Here is a 23,021-nt window from a genome sequence, read left to right as displayed (position 1 = left end):
TAAAACCACTTATTCAAGGAAAAATGAAAAGACAATCATTCAATAACATAAGGCACGGCCCCTTTTAAGGAGCTACAATCTGGGAGAAGGGGGTAAGGAGATACACAATGATAACACTGAGAAACAATAATAAAACCAGAAAAAAACACACAGTCCAATTAAAAAAATGAGGAATACATCTATTTAGGACTATAGGAAAGACTCAGGAAAAATGTAATACTATCTAATAATCTCACCACAGATTGAGGAAAAGAAACATGCAGAAATGGGGTTGATACAAGAAGAAAACACTAACGGAGACAGTTAAAGCCAAAGCAGAAGAGTGGGAGGATAGGTAAAGTATATTATAAGAACAGACTATAAAGGCCAAAGGCTACAAAGAAAATAAGAGATATGGCTGCCAATAAGAAAAAAAAGAGATATGGCTGCCAATCAGCCGAGCTGGCAACACTGGAGTCCTTTAAGGCGACTAGTAAACAAATTTTATTTTTCACAGAACAGCATTTTATGTGGTACTTATGTGATGGGCACCATGCTGATGTCTCATTAAACCCCAACCCTATGAAATAGGTATTATTATCATTTAATAGGTTAAGGTACTGAACCCATAGCTAGTAAATGATAATGCAGGATTTCAACGTATGGATTCTTTAATATGGCATTGCCTTTTTAAAGTGTTCAAGGACAGAATATGACTCTGTTCTTTGAAAAAATAACTGATAATCTTAGTGACAATACAGAAGACAGATTGAAGAACAGAACAGAAAAGTATCTTCATTAAAGAAAACGTTTTTGTTTAAAAAAACTAAGTGGGCAATAATAACACATCAGATCTAACCAGAGAAGGATACAGTAAACAGTGCATGAATAAAACTGACAGAACTTGGCGCCTAGGCTGTGGAGATGTAAGCGGGAGGTAAAAATGATTTATGATTTCAAAACCTAAATTTGGGGGTGAAAGGGCTGTCAGCAACACCATCAGGCTTTCTTTTTGCTGGAGGGTGAGGAAATGGAAAGGAGTATGGATGAGTTTCAATTTCAGACATAGTTTAAAGTACCTACTAAACACTGGAAAAGTTTCACAAGTGGTTGCAAACAGAAGCCAAGAGCTAAGAAAAGTGGTAATGTCTAATACAGTGCACACTTAGAAGTGCCTTCTGTGGTCCCCTGCATCTGTCTCTTGCTTCAACAGTGCTTGGACAGAAGAGACCCAAGAACACCTCTTCTTCTAACCTTAGCCACCCTCAAACCGCTTTTTAGTCACCACCTTTAGAACCACCTCAGCCATCCTCAGCCTCCGAGACCATACAACAACATTGTTTGACCTTGACTCCTTATTGCCGAACAACCATGAGCACTTGACTTTGTTAGAATTATTCCACTGAGGTGGAAGCTGCCATCAATCACAGGTCAACCTGTATCTGTGGGACTCCTATACCTACCCCTCCCTCTCTAAAGCCTTCCTAAGATGAGTGAGGTAAAACTCAGGATGCCAAAGAGGTCACCATGGCCTTGGAGAACTTAAACCAGGCCCTTTTGGATCTGCATGCCCTGGGCGTTTCTACCTGTACAGACCCTCACCTCTGTGACTTCAAGAACCACTGCCTGGCTGAGCAGGTGAAACTCATCTATGTAGAATATGGGCGACCACCTAACCAACCCCCTCAGGCTGGCAGGCATCCAACATTGGCTGGACAAGTAAGTATCTCTTCGAAAGGCTTGCCAGGCTCACCCTCAAGCATGACCACTAAAGCACAACTAGGAGCCTTTGGAGCCCAGAGGCCTTTGAGGGGCCCCTCTGCATTCCCTTAGTGTTTGGCTTTTGCCTGATCCTCTCTCTAAAACCATTAGGTATCCTTTTAACCTCCCTAGAGCCCTCTCCCATGCATTGGGCCAAACGGAAATAAAGGTTTTTGCAGCAATAACTAGTTAATTAAATAAAACAATGCACACCTGGAAATCATACCCAGCATGAGTGACAGGGGATGCTGTGAGAGTGGATGACTACTTAAGACTAGTATGTAAGGCATGGATTATAAACCAGGGCATTATGAGATACTTGGGGGAGTCCTGTTTCAGATGCCATAACAAGGTGGAGAAAACAGTTGAGATTCACTAATGAAGAGTGGAAGAAAAGAACATTGAGGAGCCCTGGCCAGTGGCACAGTGGACAGAGCATCGGCACGGCGCACCAAGGTTGCCGACTTGATTCTGAGGATTCCGGTTTAAGCCCCAGTCAGGGCACATATGGGAAGCAATCAATGGCATGAGTAAGTGAAACAATGAGTTGATGCTTCTCTCTCCCTCTCCCTCCTCAAAAAAATTAATACTTTAAAATTTTTCTTAAAAAAAAAAAGAACATTGAAGAAATCACACACAAACACTCTGAAATTTTGAACTTAGCACTTTTTTTTTTTTATTTTAGAGGAGAGAGAGGGAGAGAAGGGGGGAGGAGCAGGAAGCATCAACTCCCATATGTGCCTTGACCGGGCAAGCCAGGGTTTTGAACCGGCAACCTCAGTGTTCCAGGTCAACGCTTTAACCACTGTATCACCACAGGTCAAGCTCAGTACTCTTAAATACATTAATACTAGGTAATAATTACTGTGCACTTCTACCAGATTAAAGGAATAGTGAAGACATAAAATAATAGAAAAAATACATATATTGGTCTCTCCTAAAATCCTTGCAATTCTCTAAGTGATAAGAACATTAGGAGCATCTCTTGTTTTAATATTTGTCTTTGACCTCCATTCCTGATACAGGACTATTAAAACCCTTGTAAATTCCCAAGTGATAAGAGCACTTTTGTTCTACTGTGGATCTGGAAGGCTCCTAGAGGAGTGGAGGATGGCTAGTCACCAAAAGACCAAGTCATTATTAAAAGCTTGGAAGTTTCAGCCCCATACCCAATCCTCCAGAGAGGGGAAAAGGGCTAGAAATGGAGTTAATAATTAACCATGCCTACATGAGGAAGCTTCTATAAAAATACCAATAGTGTGGGGTTCACAGAGCTTCCACTTAGGTGAACACATCTACATGAAGAGGGTGATGCACTCCAATTCCACAGGGACAAAAGTTCCTACCCTTGGGACTCTCCCATTCCTCACCTTATATATCTGTTTATCTGGCTGTTCATCTGTATTGTTTATCGCATCCTTTAATAAACTGATCAAGATAAGAACAGCAAATCTTTCTCCAAGTTCTGTGAGCCATTTTACCAAATTAATCGAACTGAAGAGAAGGTTGCAGGAACCTCAGATTTATAACCGATCTGGTCAGAAGTTCAAGTGATAACCTGACTTTGTGACTGACCTCTGAAGTGTGGGTGGGGAGGGACAGTTATGGAACTGAGCCCTTAAGCCAGTGGTTCTTAAACTTTTTGAAGTCAGGGCACATTTAAAATCCTACAAATAATTGTAGGTGCACTATATACAAATTTCTGAGAAATGTTATAATAATTAAGTCAAATATTAAAGAAAAAAAAAGCCCAAGCATGCTTTTATGGTAATTTAATGAAATAAATACGACAAAATTAAATTTATTCTGACATTAAAAAACATTTTTATGTTACATTTTTTGTTATGCTTTTTAGAATTCATAAGAGGGGTTAAAAAATTTAAAAACGACAAAAAATAATCTTTTTATATATATAGATACATTCTTCGTAAGATTCAGTAAATTCAGCAGGTCCCAGCACGAATGTGTTAAGTTTTTTCATTCTTGTGTTTATGAAAAACATGAGCCTGATGTGTCCTAGCGATTTCTTCAATGTTTGGGCATATATCTGAATGGCAAACTCTCATTTCCTCGTCAATACTTTGAAGAATTCCTCTCTTTTTACTCTTAATTGTGTTGAATGCAGAAAACCCCCACCATACATATCATCTTAACTTTACACCAAACAAAGGACAGAAGAAACTTGCCACTAGACTTTCCAGGGAACATGGGGGGTAGTGTAAACAATCCAGCACCACAGCTTAACAGCCTTTTGCAACCTAATCAGGCAAGTGAGGTGGGGGGTTGGGCAGACTGTCAGCTTACAGCCAATTCCCCACACCTCTGTCCCCCCAAAATCTAAACTCTTAAAACCCTGATGGTGTTTTGGTCCCCAGGCACATATTTCTCTGGAATACCATAGGGCACACTTGGAAATCTTTTAGGGTGCACCTACACTGGCACCACTTTGAGAACCACTGCCTTAAGCTGTGAGATCTGACACTTTGGGTTACAGTTATCAGAATTGAATTAAATTGTAGGACACCCAGCTGGTGTCAGGAACTTCCCGCTTGTTACAGGAAAAAACCCTCATACATTGGTGACCACAGTACTTTGTGAGTAGTAAAGTAGATTCACAGGGAAGAAACTCACAGTACAAAAGAACTGCATTTTATCCTACATAGAAAAGAGAAAATGGAGTTTTCCTTTAAAGTCAAGTAAGGAGCAGTCACAAAGGTAATAGAATCAGGAGTGCAGTGTAAATACTGTAAATTGAAGGGATGTGAACTTAAGATGGGGTCACAAACATTCAAAAATGCTAACAGGGTCTAAGCTGGTAGCAATTTCAGGCTGTAAGTCACTAGTCCAATATTACCAGATCTTCTGACTTTCCAAGAGAGGCCAAACATCTTCATCTCAACATGAAAAGATGATTTCTTAAAAAAGCTGACAATTAAATTTTCTTAAAAACAGTATGTAGGAACATGAAGTAATCAGAGCTGCTGAAATACTACTCAGTTCTACAGTTAATAAAGTATTACAGATATGGGAAGCAAATGACATTTTCTTAAATGTGGTGAGAGTCCAAACTGCAATGGAAGAAATGAAGGCAATAAATATGGTACCTTTCCAAAAAGCCTGCCAATAAAGTCTAAAGAAAATATGAATACTTTTTAGGATAAAAGAAATTTCATATGTGGAGAGAAGTAGAGAAAAGAGAGAAACCTGAAGATGATCAAAGTAAAAACAAACAAACAAACAACAACACACACACACACACACACACACACAACCAACAAACAAAAAAACCCAAAGGAGACACACTCACTTATAGACTAAAAGACAGGAGTGATGAAAAGAAAACTGATGAAAAGAGAGGAAAGTGGAAAGGTCATCTAAGGGGGGTGAGGATGAAGTGCACAGATAAAAGATCCACTTTCCAGAGAACTGCCACTTCTTTGGAAACCCAAGGAAGAAAAGGAAAGATCCATAGAAAATATGACCCATATAAGATAAAGATGATTTGGAGGAATGTACATGCCTAGGTCTCAATAAATTTTCAGAAAGAATTAAACATTAGCACTGAGTATATCTGTGGAACTGTTTGTACATTAAGTTTCACTAGTACGTAATTATTTATTGTTCCTCTTGTAAAGTTCAATGTCTCCATTCATACTATATGCATGTCAAGTTCCATGCTTCCAGAATGTCATAAATTTATTTTAAAGCTTAAGTACAATAAAATAATATTATTTAATGTGCCTTAGTATGTGAGACAAGAATAAGCAGCACAATTAAGTCTTTCAAAATTAAATATATGAAAGTCTTCAGTGATGGTTTTACTATGTCTCTAAAACGAAACACTCATTATCTTTGGGAGAAGGAAGCCATAGAACAAAGAAAAATAGGAAAAACCCCTGTTTAAGAAGAAAATGTCAGAAGTATGCTTGAGCTCCCTTTACATCCTTTAGCAATGATGCTATTATATTTTTTACTATAGATTTCTTTTTTTTTCCTGTGACAGAGACAGAAAGAGAGAGGGACAGATAGAGACAGACAAGGGAGAGAGATGAGAAGCATAAATTCTTTGTTGCAGCACCTTAGTTGTTCATTGATTGCTTTCTCATATGTGCCTTGACCAGGGGGGCTACAGCAGACCGAGTGACCCCTTGCTTAAGCCAGCGACCTTGGGTTTAAGCTGGTGAGCTGTGCTCAAACCAGATAAGCCTGCGTTCAAGCTGGCGACCTTGGGGTTTCAAACTTGGATCCTCTGCATCCCAGTTTGACACTCTATCCACTGCGCCACTGCCTGGTCAGGCGATGCTGTTATAGTCTAGATTAGGACTTCTCAAACTGTTCTGTAGAATTAACTTTTCTGTTGTATACATCAAGCCATCAAGTAAGATGTTAGGGGGAAAGAGTGTTCCCCTGACTTTTTAAAGTTTGAATACTAATACTTAGATGACAAGAAACTAAAGCGTATTTTACTATAACACCAAGATCAATGTTCGTTAATGAGGGAAAATTTCCAACCTAGTCCTCTTAAAGGTATTGTAATATGCCAAGTGCCCAGTATTTTGTGATGTTTGATGACACCCTCCCAAGAATCTCTCTCATACATATTGTTTTTCTTAATGAAAAGACCTATACTCTAGATTTCCATATATATCAGGTCTACCGAAAAGTTCTGTCCGTTTCTATCACAAGTTTCAACATGTAAGCACATGTTTATTTGGCGCATGTGTGCCTCTATTTTTATCACTTAATGTATACATACTGACGTAGCAAATTAAAACAAAGTTGATTCACGTTAGTCTTATGTGTGAAGCGATAGTGTACCCATGGCTACTGATCAAGTTCATTTATGCCACTGTAATTTTTATAAATTTCAACAAGGAAGAAATGCTACAGTAGCATGTAGAAATTTATTGCAAGTGTTTGGTGAAGGTACAGTTTCTGATAGGACATGCAGAAGATGGTTCGAAAAATTCAAAACAGGTGATTTCGACCTTTCTGATAAGCCACGTTCTGGGCGACCATCTTTGATCGATGACGATGTTGTTAAGACCATGTTGGAGCAAGATCCTTTTCTGACAACATCGGAGATCACAGAAAGGCTTAATTCAGCTCAGCAAACCATTTCGGACCATATTCAGAAGATAGGATTGGTGTGGAAATATTCAAGATGGGTGCCACATGAATTAAGTCAAAAGAATTTGGATGATCGAGTCGTCATATGCACATCTCTGCTTGCTCGGAACAAAATCGAGCCCTTCTTGAACCGGATGATAACTGGGGATGAAAAGTGGATTTACCTACAAAAACATCGTAAGGAAAAGGGCATTTGTGAACCCGGAAAATCTAGCCCTCCCACCTCTAAACCAAATTTGACTCTGAATAAGAGAATGTTGTGTATATGGTGGGACATTCGAGGACCAATACATTATGAGCTTTTAAAACCGAACGAAAAGCTCAATTCGGAGAAGTATTGTTAGCAACTGGATAATTTAAAGACAGCAGTCCAAGAAAAGAGGCCGGCGATGTTCAATAGGAAGAACATCATACTGCATCATGATAATGCCAGGCCACATGCTGCTTTGGGGACACGTCAAAAAATTGCAGAACTAGGCTGGGAAATGCTGTCGCATCCACCGTATTCCCCGGAGTTAGCACCCTCCGACTATCACTTGTTTTTGTCCTTAAAAATTTTTTTTGGACTTTTTCCCTCAGGGCACTGGAGTAGGCGGACTTACCAACATCTACCTCCCAGAACCAAAGTGGATTACAAACTAATTTTAAGAACTATCATTTGGAAAAACCAACTTTGGACTAAACTAAGAGGACTCTTCAACCATGGAACAGTGAAGAAGCCACACCGAGACTGGCAGAGAACAGAAGCTCCATATTCACGCATGCTGCAAATGGCTTTTCCAGTCTACCTGAATCATTACCAGCTAGAAGCAGCGGTCATTGGGACTTGGACATGAGCTGCAAAGTATAGAATGGTGACAACTCCAGTGCCATGCGGATTTTTCCTGGATGTGGACTTTTCCTGGACTCCTGCTCCCTGTGACAGCTCCTAACAGACTGAACTGTGGTTGGGTTGCATTTTTCAGGGATTTGGCATGGTGATGGGGCCAACTTGGACTTGGTGAACATGTTAAGGACACTACTCTTTTATGGATTCTTGCTGTATTGGCCAAGAGTTTGCTTAAAGGCTTTTAATCACTGTAAAAAAAAAAAAATAGAGAAGACTGGATAAAGAAGATGGGGCACATATACACCATGGTATACTATTCAGCTAGAAGAAATGATGACATCGGATCACTTACAGCAGAATGGTGGAATCTTGATAACATTATGCGGAGTGAAATAAGTGAATCAGAAAAAAACAAGAACTGCAGGATTCCATACATTGGTGGGACATAAAAACGAGACTAAGAGACATGGACAGGAGTGTGGTGGTTATGGGGGGTGGGGGGAGGGAAGGATGGAGAGGGGAAGGGGGAGGGGTACAAAGAAAACTGGATAGAGGGTGACGAAGGACGATCTCTCTTTGGGTGATGGGTATGGAACAGAACTAAATGACAAGATAATCTGGAAATGTTTTCTTTGACTATATGTACCCTGATTTATTGATGTCACCCCATTAAAATAAAATTTTATTTATAAAAAAAAATTTTTTTGAAGGGCAAAAAATTCAGAAATGAAGAAGATACCAAACAAGCACTGGTTCAATTTTTTGCATCAAAAGATAAAACATTTTTCAAAAATGTGATATACAAATTGCCCTCATGCTGGCAAGAAATCATTAATAATAATGGCAATTATATTATTTAATAAAGTTTATTGACGGTAAGAAAAATTTGTATTTTGTTTTATTCCAAAAACGGACAGAACTTTCCGGTAGACCATATACCAGGGGTCCCCAAACCACAGCCCACGGGCCACATGCGGCCCCCTGAGGCCATTTATCCGGCCCCTGCTGCACTTCCGGAAGGGGCACCTCTTTCATTGGTGGTCAGTGAGAGGAGCATAGTTCCCATTGAAATACTGGTCAGTTTGTTGATTTAAATTTACTTGTACTTTATTTTAAATATTGTATTTGTTCCCGTTTTGTTTTTTTACTTTAAAATAAGATGTGCATTAAAATGTGCAGTGTGCATAGGGATTTGTTCATAGTTGTTTTTTTTATAGTCCGGCCCTCCAATGGTCTGAGGGACAGTGAACTGGCCCCCTGTGTAAAAAGTTTGGGGACCCCTGCCGTATACTTTGCTTGACAACTCACTGATAGTGTGAATTAAAGGCATGGCATTATAACAACGTTTAATTTTAACAAAATTGTTGTGACCCATGGCAAGCCACTTATAACTTTCATTTCCTTGTCATAGAAATGGAGATGATATAGTGTTATAAGAATTGATTAAAGACAGTTATTTAAAATGACTGTTGTAAGGTAAAGTGACATTTTCATTTATACTTAGAGAGTATTTTAGAAACACATTTGATGTTTTATATATGATAATGGCCTAGTACAATTGCAACGCATTGATAATTCAGTAATTTTCAAGTCATTTATTGTTATTACTTTGAAAAATAACATTACTTACCAACTTGTTTGAAGGCTACATTTCAGATAAAGCATGATTAAATTTTATTGTAAAAGACTGTTTTATTTTGGGGATGGAGGGCAGATAACTGGGGTACATGAATGTGTCAGAGAGTACTGGCTTTATAATCGAAACCTTTTTTTACTCAAAATTTTACTTATTTTTAGATTTTTTTTGTACATCTTTAATTATTTTCTAAGAACTTATTCTTTTCCCAAAATGTTAAACCTGGGATTTGAGAGTCTGGGGACTAGAAAAGCATAGATTTTTAACTATGATTTTAATTCCAACTATGTTACTTTCTGTGGGACTTCAGGCCTAGCTTTGTGCCTGGGTCCTCATCTATCAACTGAAGGTATTAATGTTATCTGCCTTAAAGGTGGCATTAAGGCATAATGTTTGCACTGGGCTCAAGCTTAAATGTGTATTTTATCCTATGCACCAATATTTCTCAAATTGGGTTCCATATATATAATGCTGGATTTCTAATATTTACAGTAAGAAGCTTAAAACTGTATTTAAATTTTGAAGCACTTCCTTAATAAAATATAAGAATGTTTAAAATCAACTAGTTTGGAGGTCACTTTAAAACTTAAAACTGCCTGCATTTGTGTTTACTATTGAACTGAACCCAGTAATCCCTTAAAACTATTGTTTTTCAAACTGTTGGTAATGACCATAAAATCAAAAGTAGTGTTTAAAACTAAAACTAATAAATAAAATAGAATGCGTCACACATAATAAGGATAAGTAACTTTTGGTGATAACGGTTTTAGTGTGACAACTAAGTAGTGAAATGAAAAAAGTTACAACTTATTTTGAGCTGAGTTCAAAATCTTGTTAACTGGAAGATCTATAGACTCACTTTCTTGGGTTTCAGCAAACTCAAACTTGTGAAACACTGTTATAAGTACTGGACTCCCAATGAGGTGGAAAGATAAAAGCAGTAGGTTGGGGAAATTCCACAAATGAAAGTTAAAAGCAAGTTCGTCAGTTAAGAAGAAAGAAGGCCAAAGATTGGGACAAGGACTGGGATGCTACTATTAGACTATATGGTAGAAACAATACAGAACACCAAATTCAGACCAGATTTTATATTAAGGTAATGAGCCATGTAAATAAAGAGGTTGTCCCACAAAAATACCAAAATGACAGTGATGGAATGGGATGCCCTTCTTTTATTTAGATTAAGATTAGAACGTAGGATGGAAATAACTTTTGCCAATCTAAGGGAAAAGGAAGGGTTAGATGTATTTTGATAATAGAATATGGGTAACAGAAAAGAAAGCAGAGGCTATAAAGCAGCAGTTCTCAACCTGTGGGTCGTGACCCAGGTGGGGGTCGAACGACCAAAACACAGGGGTTGCCTAAAGCCATCAATATGTATTTCCGATGGCTTTAGGTGACCCCTGTGTCTTGGTCGTTAGACCCCTCGCCGGGGTCGTGACCCACAGGTTGAGAACCGCTGCTACAGAGAGAAAAAAAATTAAGGTTAGCCCATAAAAGTGCCTGGACTCGCATTGAGGAATAAAAGGAAAAAGGATATATAGTAGACTGTAACAGCAGTGGTTCCTAAAGAATCACATCTACCTGCACCAACATAGGCTGAGTTTGGTCACTTGATGTAACCGATAAGACAATGGCAAACAAGATACAAGCAGAGTCTTGAAAAACAGTTGTGCTCTATTGCCCTCTTGCTACCATGTAAATTTCAAAACCCAGGCTACCTTTCTAGAGAAGAGTAAACAGAGATGAGCCAACCTAACTGAGGTACCTCTACCAACCCACTTGACAACCATAAGACATATGAGTTAGACCCTCTGGGACCATTCAGCCCCTAACAACCTACCAAGTGACTGCAGAACTGCCCAAAAAACTCATAGATTTGAGAAAAGTAATAAAAAATTCTGTTCTTTTAAAGCCACTAAGTTTTGGGATAGTTTGTTACAAGATACTTAAAAGAAGATTCTAGTATTCTGAACTTAATTTTATTTCAACATCTCTAACATGTATGGGTGAATCTTTAAGTCATACAACCATGTACTACTATTAACACTTACAAGATTAATTAAAATTCCTTGGTTTGGATTCTAAACCTTTTGTCTGGTGTTTCTATACAATCTAGCATCCCAAACTTGGCATTTTCCTCCAAGATGACAACTTGAACAGTTGTTTCATTTCTCTGAGTGTTTATTCCCATCCTTCCCACTTCCCTCCGGTTATAGATATTAATTCAAAACCCAATGTAAAGTGTTTTCCTTTCCTTCTCAATTTTCGGCAAAATTAAGTAATTTCAAAACATTGTAGTTCTCTAAATTCAGGCTCTTATTATATGTTTATTACTAAATATTTTAGTACCTAATACTGTTGCTTAACTATTAATATATGCAAGAGATTTGGTAAATTCTTTGAAAGCAGATATCTACTCTATAATTCTCCACAGCTCCTTTAGTGTTCCCGCATAAGAGAAATTAAAATGTCTGATTAAAATAAAATACAGAACTTTATTTTAAAATAACATACAGAATTGACTGAATTTTTACAACTCTTCTCAGCTAGATATGCATACATGGAGACTATTAAATTTTGTAATGTGAAGGGGGGGAAGGTATCATTTTTTTTTTCAGGAGGTGCACTTTGCAACTCTAAATGCCAAAGGAGAAACAATGAATCAAGATGCTCTCCTAGAAAACAATACAGTATATAGTTAAAAGTTACATGGGGTATGTGACACATTAATGAGCAAACTTTCCATCTCATAAATGAGGCTACACACATATTGATTTAAGAACTAGATTTAGGCCCTGGCCGGTTGCCTCAGAGGTAGAGCGTCAGCCTAGCGTGCGGAGGACCCAGGTTCGATTCCCGGCCAGGGCACACAGGAGAAGCGCCCATCTGCTTCTCCACCCCTCCCCCTCTCCTTCCTCTCTGTCTCTCTCTTCCCCTCCCGCAGCCAAGGCTCCATTGGAGCAAAGATGGCCCGGGCGCTGGGGATGGCTCCTTGGCCTCTGCCCCAGGCGCTAGAGTGGCTCTGGTCGCAACATGGCGACGCCCAGGATGGGCAGAGCATTGCCCCCTGGTGGGAAGAGTGTCGCCCCATGGCGGGCCAGGTAGATCCCGGTCCGGTGCATGCGGGAGTCTGTCTGACTGTCTCTCCCTGTTTCCAGCTTCAGGGAAAAAACAAACAAACAAAAAAAAACACTAGATTTATGTGTGGGAATTGGGAAAAAAAAGATAATTTCTCCACTATGACAGACTCTCAAGGAAAATAAGTACAGCAGCAGTTTCATATTGTATTAAGAATATATATTTTAAAAAATCCTTGGCTTTTCAGGTCAGTCATATATAATAAAGTATCACAAAAGGTAATTGCAGAATATGTTCTCTTCCCCCTTTTTACTTTAGGACCAGAAAGTGGCAAGAACGTAAGCAAAATTTGGTAAAAATTTTCCTTAGCTAAAACTGGTTGAAAAGTAAAATTTAGTCTCTAGCACGTAGCCATACTAATTATGAACACTTTAAAAATTATTTCCCCTGAGCATTACCAAAACTTTTAAAATTTAAATGACTTATCATTCCCTTAATACCTAAAGTAATTATCACTAATTAACAAGCAAGCCATCTTTTTTTCTGATTTGAAGTGTCCCAAAAATTAACTTAAGATATCCTCTAATAATCAAAAGAAAAAAATCTAGTTTTTAGGAAAAATGTTCAAGCATTTTCAAACTTCTTGCCATTATAACTAAAGGTAAGCTAAACATGCAGATAAGCAATCAACATGTATCAGATGACACAAAAAATATACAAAGAAGTATTTCAGCTACATAATTTAAATACTGAGTGGTTCTACTGATAGTGTTAATTTGATTCTTGTTTCTTATATCAATAAGGCACTAAGAATAACTAATAAAGGTACTAAGGTCTAGCTCAAACCCTACTGCCTCAGGAAAACCTTTTGATACCCCAGCCTAAAGTGCTTACTACCTACCTTGAACGCTTTATTGAAATTACTATACATAAAATTAACTTACTCCTCTAAATAGTCACCAATAATTAACTGATTAATTAGACACAAGAGGACTGTAGTTATGATATTTGAAACAGAAAGACATAAATTTTACATAGACAGCTATGGAATGAACTCAAAGACACTTGGGGGAGGTGAAAAAACAAGATGCAGTATTACTATGTCCTCATCTTGAGATTTTTTTTTTTTAAAAGAGCAAACTATTTCTGAAAATATACATAAAAAAACTATTAGGGCCTGACCAGGTGATGGCACAGTGAATAGAGTATCAGCGTGGGATGCAGAGGACCCAGGTTCGCAATCCCAAAGTTGCTAGGTTGAGTGCGGGCTCACCAGCTTGAGTGTGGGGTTGCCCCCTTGAACATGGGATCATAGACAGGACCCCAAGGTCGCTGACTTAAGCCCAAAGGTCACTGGCTTGAGCCTAAAGTTGCTGGCTTGGGCAAGGGGTCACTGGTTTGTCTGGAGCCTCCTAGTCAAGGCACATATGAGAAAGAAATCAATTAACAACTAAGGTGCCACAACAAAGAATTGATGCTTCTCATCTCTCTCCCTTCCTGATTGTCTCTCTATCTCTCTCGCTAAAACAAACAAACAAAAACAACAACAAACTAAATATTAGGGGCCTATCTTTGCAGAAGGGGACCAGAGGTCTAGTGTAGAAAAGAAATTTAAGTTTCTGTTGTATGCCCTTTCTTGGTGTTTTGAATTTTTAAAAACAATGTCCTATATTTTCAGTTTAAAAAATAGAGAACTGAAAAATAAACAAATTGGTTAATGACTTCAACTGTTACCCTGAAGTGCTATTTAAATTTTACCTTACTAGTGTACAGTATAATGTACTAGCTTCTCCTGCATCTTAAATCCCTTGCTAACATCTAAACCTAGCCCTTGCATTAAATGTTTTCTTAAAAGTACAGAATTAAATGATCAATTTAATTAAAATATCAAAAGGTCAAATCTGTTTCAATCAGAACAATTAAGTTCTGAATTTAATACCAACTTCAACCTAGTAAAAGTGAATTATTTTAGTAATTGTTTGTAATCTGTGCTACAGAATTAGAAATTTTCTTGACCTTGCAAGTGTGAATTTAAATATGGTTGAAGATCATTTACCTGGACGTGATTAAGATTAACTACATTTCTTAATATAACTATATATTATCTTAACATGAAAAGAGCACAATGATTTATATTGATATAAATACATTCTTTTTCATTCTGTTCAGTGTTCCTCAAAAGGGCATTGTGGGTATTTAGGGAGAGGGATAAATTTCAATGGGGTGGGACTGTCCTGTTTTCTTCAGAAAATTTACCATCCACGGTCCACAGGCACTAAATGCCAGTATCACATACTCAGTCACTACAATCACCAAACAACTGACCTCACATATTTCCAAATGCCCTTGAAGGGAGAAATGCAGGCAAAAAATATATACTATGCCCAGTTGACAAACACTGCTTATATGAACTAAAGTATAAAAAAGTTGTGTGTGTGTGTGTGTGTTATACACATACTTCCAAAGCTGCAATTCAACCTTTTAAAACAATCATCAGCCACCAGAAGATAACCAATAAAAGTCTTAACTCATGTATTAACCAACAAGTCATCCAACTCACTTTATAACACCATCAACAAATATCATGCTCCCCTAAATCCTTCTTTAATTATTACAATGGCTGAACTTTTAAAATAAATATTTATTTAAAAATCATTTTAGAATTCTTCTTTTGGAATGCTCCTGTTTAACCTCCCACCCCCCAACCTTCCACTGTACTGCACTCATCTCAGAAATAAAACATATAAATCACAGTTTACTATAATTTGCTCTACCTCCCTCCAGAGATTATAGGCTCCTTGAAGCCAGGGACACCATAATCATGGCTGCCTTGCTCAGATAGTCAATAACAATGCTGAATGTGTGAGTGAATACTGACTGGCTCAGCCTAATGCAATAAATGGTCCAAGAAGTTCCAACTCTAATCAATTTTATATATAGCAATGATCCTGAAAGAAATGCAAAAAATTAAGAAAACTAGTAAGTCAACTACATTACTCAGATTAAAACTAGCTTGTAAAGATATGAGGAAATTTAAATTTTTTGACAGCCACTCCTAATATGCCCACATCCTCCACCACCTTCCCTTCTTTCACATTAAGCTTTATGCAAATGTTAATGTAATAAGTGGAGCATACTTCCAGGAAGCAACCCAATATAAAAAAACAATACTGTTAACAGTCAGTAATGTCTCTCATTGCTATTTTATTTTTCAGAATTCAAGAAATCTAGTATCCTGCCTCATTCAAAAAGAAAATGTAAGGCCCTGGCCGGCTGGCTCAGCAGTAGAGCATTGGCTAGGCGTGTGGGAAGTCCCGGGTTCGATTCCCAGCCAGGGCACACAGGAGAAGCACCCATCTGCTTCTCCACCCTTTTCCCCTCTCCTTCCTCTCTATCTCTCTCTTCCCCTCCCACAGCCAAGGCTCCACTGGAGCAAAGTTGGCCGGTGCTGAGGACGGCTCCATGGCCTCCATCCACCTCAGGCACGAGAGAATGGCTCTCGAGGCCAAAGATGGGCAGAGCATCACCCCCTGGTGGGCATGCAGGGTGGATCCCGGTGGGGCGCATGCGGGAGTCTGTCTGACCACCTCCCAACTTCTAACCTCGGAAAAATACCCCCCCAAAAAGAAAGTGTAAGCAGCTTGTTTTTGTAATTTTCACTGTATTCTCCAAAAATTCACCTTTTGCTGAAGTAAAAATTCATAATATAAACTAATTCATTTAAAAGTAAATGCAACAATGAAGATTACACAAGCATTAAGCATCAACACTTAAAGAATATTAACTCTGAAACCCACTGACAAATGTGTATTCATTCTCCTTTGCCTTCTTGAAGTATTGTAAATATCTCAGTTTTACAAGAAAAGCTTAGAGAACATTAAATAATAATCCTAAAGTTAGAAACCAAGACAATTTCTAGCTCCTAGAATTTCTAGTACTGCTTTTAGATTATTCCAATAAAATGTACTATTGTTAACCACTGCTTTGTTCTCACATCAGAAGGTTAAGTAATAATGGCTAGGATACAATTTTAGAAACAACTATGCTTCAAGTTACTCCCTCTTGTCAAGATCACTAACACAAATAGGTTACTTTTTAAAAAACTATAGAAAATGTTTTACAGGGTATCAAACATTAGATACATTTTGCACCTACTCAAATAATGGAGATCACTTTCAAATGCATTTAAATTATCTGAGTTTAGGGTATGAAATTTCATTATTTTTTGAAATCCCCAAACCCAGAATGTGCTTTGTTACTGCTTCATACAGCACTGGTCAATAATAATAATTTATGTGTTATAAGACTAATCACTTAAACTAAAACAGGAAATTACTTTCATACTGATAAATAATGCTGTTTCATCCATTTAAAATATTTTTAAAGTGTAACTTTATGATGTTGCACATCCCCCAAAAAGTCCAACTTGCATGAAATTCCGTTTTCCCAAAATTATTAATCCTCCACATAAATACTGCTGGCCAAGAGTACTTAAAATAAATAGTGTTAAACCCATCAATGGACTTCTATTATGTGAGAAAAAAATGTCTTTCGGCAAAGCAAGACTTTAATACTTTTCACTGATTAAAAAGCTGACCTAACTTATAAATGAAAGACTTCCTTTTATGGGAATCTTACTGAAGCGTATTTCTAAATCTAAAATAAGTCTTTATAATTTATAACTAAAGGACCAAGTAAGAAAGAAGAGTGGGTACTACCAGGGTAGCAAAATTCACAAATTCCAACAATTCTTTAAAACTATGATTCAAAAGAATAACAGAACCTCTAATTTTGCTATAGGTGTTCACGTATGTTACCTCAGGGGAGCTTTCCCACTGCCTATACATCCTCCTAGACAAGTCCCATTTGATCTCACAGTTTTGTTCTTTTGTTGTTTAAGATAATGAACCACCACCCAATTAGTGACAATAATGTACACACAGCAATAGAAAGTTTTTTGTATAGTATCAAGTATCCCTGATATAAAAGAAGTTAAGAATTAAGTGAAAATGTAATCCAATACTCTGAAATGCTAAAATGGTCCACAATTGTTCCACCTTAAATTCAGTATCTTTTCAAAATAACTTTTGCATAATACATTCACAAGCTAACTCTAAATGTGACCTATATAAACCATCTTTTTCCTCCTCAAGAAAATACTCTAACCAAAATCTTCACCATAGCCAGCAGCAGCTCCTTGCAATTTCAGACATTACTGGAGGTGTTATAATCAAGTCCAAATGTAGACCCAAACCCTCAGATTTTTATCAAAGTGTTATTCTAAATCCTGGTTAGCATGCAATTACTGGAAAGCAGTGTCCTTGTGCAAAGAAAGGTCTGGAGTTGACCTGAGCACAGGTCGACAAGAACCTCAGTCCCCTTGATTTCACCAGGAGGCCGAACAGAGAAGAAGACTTCAAGTAACAGGGGAGTGCGGAGATGGAGGAGGTTAGGCAGAGGCAACCGTGCTCCTCCAAGAGCGAAAGCAAAAGAGAAGCGGACTCTGGAAAAGCCGCCCCACCGGGACATTCGAGCCTAGGATGCATACACACAGCTTCTCTCTACCGAAGACAGCAACCTTACCATGGAAGTGGTGTACCGAGCAAGCAAAGGCAGAAAGGGACACCCTCGGCGCCCCCACCCCGACCTCTCGCCCAGCTAGAAGAGATCGGCAGGGACTGCTCCTCCGAACATCAACAAAGGCCCCTTCAGTCTCAAGGCGAAACTCGAACAACAAAGGCCCGCAGACAGCGAGCACGGGGCCGGAGGCGGGACGGATGAAAGCAGGGGGAGGCACAGGAATCAAACCAGAGGGGGCGGAGGCCCGTCGGAGTGGGAAACAGAAGCGTAGAGGCGGGGGCCGCGTAATCCCCAGCGCACAATAAGAGGAGGAGAAGGCAGGGTACCTGGCCTCCATTCCCCCTTGCCCTCTCCCTGCAGCGGAGAGCGCTCCAGTCCTCGCCGTCTACATCCTCCTCGGCCCCGGGGACCGCGTAGCCCGGATTCGGGGAGTGAAAGAGGTGGGGGATTTTCCGCCCAGACCACAACTCCCTTCCCCCAGCCGGTAGCTGCCGACAACAGCCGCCACAACGGCAGCCACACAAAGGCGCCTTCCTCGTACGCCTCGCTCCCGCCCGGAAGGCGGCTCCAACGACGCCAAGGCAAGGACGACCACCGCTCGGCCAGCAGGCGCTCGCTCGCCCTCTTCCCCTTCTCGCTGGGAGAAAGGGGGAGGGGACCCCCAGGCGCTCTCACCTGGCACAGCTGTTGACAGTATTCCGTGGCCGCTTCCACGGCCGGCACTCGACTCTCCCGCAGCTGTCGCTCCAGCTCTTGGAGCCGCTCGCCCAGGCGCTGCAGCTCCGCGACGCAGCCGCCGCCGCCGCGACTCAACCTCTCCTGCTCGGCCTCTTCGTCCGCCATCTTCACACCCCGCTCCGTCGCGTACGCACCTGGGTCACGTGATAACACAATGCCACGTTCGGAGGGGTCACGTGCCGAGGGCGCTCGCACGCCGCCGAGCACGTACAAAGGGCCCGGTGGGGAGGATGGCGCGGGGGAGGTAGGGGGAGGTAAAGGGAAGAAGAAAGGAGGAGGGCGGGGTTGGGGCGGTGCGGAGAACTGCGGTTTACTTTCCCGGGGCGGTAAGTGGGCAGCGGCGGCCGAAAGGGGCGGGCCGGTTCAGGCCTGTTCTCGGTCACGTGGGCGCCTCACCGAAGAAAAGTGTGGGGAGGGGCTGCGCTCTAAAGCGTCTCTATCCTGGCGTGGCTTTTCCCAGTCCCCGGAGTCTTCTACCGACTTATGCCCTAGGTCCCTGAGAAGGGTGTGGGAAAGCTCTGGGTGGGCTGGGCAATGGCTGCATTTGCGGTTGGCCTTGTAGGCAGGCGTGAGGCAGGGGAAGAGAGAGAAGATAAAACCTACCCTTGGACCAGAAGCGTGAGAGTCAATGCGAGACTAAGAACTGTCAAAATTGTCTGCCTTCTTATCAAGCTGGGGAGGAGGGAACTAGTGCCTGGGGTACCAGCTCTCTCTCCACTCTCCTCTTCAGCCCCAAGAACGCCTCTTCCCTGGAAACACAGTCTCTACGAGGTGGACGCAACAAAGAAAAATAATTGGATCAGAACAGAATGAAGTTTAAATCCTCATTGAGAGAACGGAGCGAACTCGTGAAAAGCATAGCTTGAAAGATTTCAGACTATGAATTGTGGACATTGTAACAACATTTTTAAACCACGAAATTATTTCTAGAATAAGCGATAGTCAACTAATCTGTTTCACTGTGATACAAGATTCTTTCTCCTACACTACAGAAATCACTATCACTGAAAACATGCTACATATGAAAGTACTTAAAATGAAAGTAGGTCAAGGAAAAAAGCAATAAGGATTCCATTAAAAGTCACAACGGAGGAGAAGAAATTGATGCCAAAATAAAATAATAAGGTTATCGAGATTATAAATTAAACAGCATTTTTTTTCTGGTTCTGCAAATAGAAACAGCATTCTGAACCATATTTTATTTTCAACCCGGAAAGAATGAATACTTGGCACTTGAACAAAGAGTAAAAGAAATACTACAAAAATTCAAGTGGTTAACCCTTAAGTTCAGAATAAAATTAATTTGTTGGCAGCAGAAAATAGGAGACTTCTTACTGAATTATCTACAGAAAATCAGAAACATTGATATTGATGAGGCACGTAGTTTTTCACCATCATATTCCAAATGAGGTATATTTTTCTAGAACAAGCATTTAAAATAAGAATTCCTATTGTGTGCAGCATCCTCCTCAAGAGATTTCTGGTATTAATAGAAAGTGTTCTATGTAGTATGTTGCCTAGAATGAATGTTTAGTAATGCAACAGTAGTGGTGATGTTTTTGAAGTGCCGTTATGTAAGGTGAGAGGGCACAAATGAACCCTTTATGAAAAACGGCACCAGCTAAAATATTATTAGTACAAGCAATGTATGTGTGCTGATACTACATACTAACAAGACAGGTTCTTCAAATATGTATTTACTCATGGAAGAAGCTGGGGAATACATTCAAAGGCTAAGGCACAAGGATTTAAAAGTATCACTGACAGCTGAAAAAGCAACACTGCAGACAGCTAATGGATTTTAACATTTGCAGCACACTTTTCCAAGTTAAGTATTTTAGATATCCAAATCCGGTTTCTCCATTTTATGTTATCTTAGGATGCTAGTGAAAATATAAAAAGTGAGAAATGTGGGGTTAGCCAAATGTATCATATCAGTAAATCCAAGGACAAATAAGGCATTATAGGTTAGCAAAGCACATTTTCCCTTCAAGTATAATGGCATACACCACACTTACTTTGTAGAAAGAAAATATATCCAAATATTTATGTTAAGAAAAACTAGCCTGAGAATGTAGGTCATTCCCATTTTTTGCGCATGATAGTCCTAAAAATCAAGAAGATTTGATTAGCAAATTGATTCTGAGCACTATTACTGTCTTGCAAATGTTGCTCAGCATGGATTATTTGGTATCTTTAAGACCTGTCTTCCCATTCCTTCATTCTTCTGTTTCAGTGTGTAGAAATATAAGAACTAAAAGTGAATTGTGTAATTATTTAATAATTATTTATTGAGTACTTATGTGCAGGCATTGCTTGGTGGGAAAATCAAAAGGTGGATAAAAACTCTCTTCCTTGAGGAAACTTACAGTGTTGTGGAAGAGTGAGCTGCAATGGCAATACATACACTATAAGTGCTGTATCATGAAAAAAAATTCATACAGATTTAACACAGAACATTCAAGTAGTCTAAGGTTATTAGATTGTCCACCAAATCTCTATAGAAGTGCAGGTTTTTGATGAAATGAGAAGGATTGGATATGCTGTCTCTTGACAGGTCGACCTGGTCTTGGAGATCTCAGAAATATCCTTGTCTATAGAAAAGGTGTACTGCCCTGGCTAGATAACTCAGTTGGTTAGCATCCACCAGAAGCGCAGAGTTTTCCAGTTCAATATCCAGTCAAGGCACATACAGGAACAGATTGATATTCCTGTCTTTCTCTCAAATGAATAAACATTAAGAAAGAAAGGAAGGAAGGGAAAGAAAAGGTGTACCAACAAGTACTCATGGCTTATTGTACCTAAGTCCCAAGCTGTCAGTTAATGGGAAACATTACACACGTACTTACTGAGACATTCCTGGGGGAATTCGGAGGCCCATTCCATCGAGAAAACAAGAATAAACTCCAGGGCCAAGAGACTCCGCGACTGGCGGGGAACTCTGTGAGGCTAGTGCCGGTGCCCATTTTGGACACAGTGCGACTGCTACGGAGAGGTGATATAACCATATGAACCTTCACTCTCAAGAGACTTGATCTCAGAGTAAATCTGGGAGAAAGAGAAAGACCTCTACTCCACCATTGCGATCTTAAAGCTGGGAAGACAAGAGGGGACAAATGTGTCTGCAAGCAGGCCGCGCGTTCCTCCTTGCTTCACAGTTCCCTGGGCTGTCCAGACCCGTACCACGCTAGTGCGCATTTTTTTCTCTAAAATTCTTGAAATAGCAGGACCTAGGGTCAGGAAAGGTTAGTGCCTGCTAACAGAGACGGGAGGCTGCCCCACGAACGCAGCCAGAACAGCGTTTTCAGTTGACGGATCGCTCAGGATCGAGGACCCGCAGGTCCTTCCGACCCCGGGCCCAGGGAAACCCTATAGCCCGGCCCGTGCACGCGGGCAGACTGTGCGAAGCCAGGAGGTGGCGGAGAGCGCGCGCCGCGCTCCAGCTGCTGCTGCTCCTCCCCCAGCTCTCTCCCTGGGTAGGCCCCGGCGGCCGAGAAGGTCCGCAGGCGGGTGCCGGGCTAAAGGCTGGCTCCGCTCTGCTCCGCTAACCCTGTCTGCCGATCCTCCCTTGGCCGAGGCCAGCCCGAGCTCTGTGGGCTGGGGCCCGGCGCTCGCCCGCTCGGCAACCGCGTGAGTGCTCGGATCGTTGGTCTCCGGCCGCCGGCGCTCAGCAGCCTCCGCTCCGGCATTTGCAACGGCGGCTCTTCCACCCAGGGCTGCGTATTAAGCCCACAGAACGGTTGTGGCTCCTGGCCCGGGAGCAGCGGCTGCCGGGGCCTCCAGGCCGAGAAACGCTGGAGCCTCTCCAGGGTGCGGCGGGGCGCCGGGCCTCGGAAGCCGACCCCGTGGAGATGCTGGAGTCTGTCCGGCGCAGGCCGGGACGCGGAGCCTGCAGCCGGGGCTCACTGACTCAATCTGCTCACTTCCAAAGGTCTGGGCGGCCAGCCCCAGACAGGCCGCCTCCTGGAGCAGAGAAGGAGGGCTGGCGTCTGTCTGGGGCTTGGTCCAGGAGAAAGTCCTCTCCAGAGTCTGGGAACCAGTGTTGTGTTTGTGCAGACACAAAGAGGGAGCACGGGTTAAAGCTCTATGGAATCTGTTAAAAACACTACACTTTCTCTAGGAACATATTTTCCTTGAGAGGGATAGCGAAGCGGAGTCAAATAAAATGTTGAAAACACAGGCAGGTGCTATACCACAGAACTGAAATAACTCCAAAGGCACAGGAAACGTTGGACCCATATTTAAGTCCTTAAGTTCTTCCCAGGAAGATAATAGCATATATATTTA

At 40.7% G+C, this 23,021-nt stretch overlaps 1 protein-coding gene across 2 annotated transcripts in view; it reads right to left on the bottom strand.

Annotated features, from left to right (window-relative positions):
* ZNF292 (zinc finger protein 292) overlaps nt 1-22,698 on the bottom strand; it is a 131,337-nt gene extending 108,639 nt beyond the window's left edge. Inside the window, exons 1-3 of one of the 2 annotated variants that reach the window (XM_066254232.1) lie at nt 21,584-22,698; nt 19,338-19,498; nt 18,672-18,868 (exon numbers count right to left, since the gene is read on the bottom strand). In XM_066254232.1, coding sequence (XP_066110329.1) covers nt 18,672-18,839 — 168 coding nt within the window. In that variant the 5' untranslated portion in view covers nt 18,840-18,868; nt 19,338-19,498; nt 21,584-22,698. Of the gene's footprint in view, nt 1-18,671; nt 18,869-19,337; nt 20,008-21,583 lie in introns of those variants that run through there. The other variant, XM_066254233.1, reaches the window with a different exon arrangement.
* Between the last annotated feature and the right edge of the window lie 323 nt (nt 22,699-23,021).

Source organism: Saccopteryx bilineata, chromosome 1, assembly GCF_036850765.1.
Source record: "Saccopteryx bilineata isolate mSacBil1 chromosome 1, mSacBil1_pri_phased_curated, whole genome shotgun sequence".
Lineage (NCBI taxonomy): Eukaryota > Metazoa > Chordata > Mammalia > Chiroptera > Emballonuridae > Saccopteryx > Saccopteryx bilineata.
This window is presented reverse-complemented; position numbering and strand designations above follow the sequence as displayed.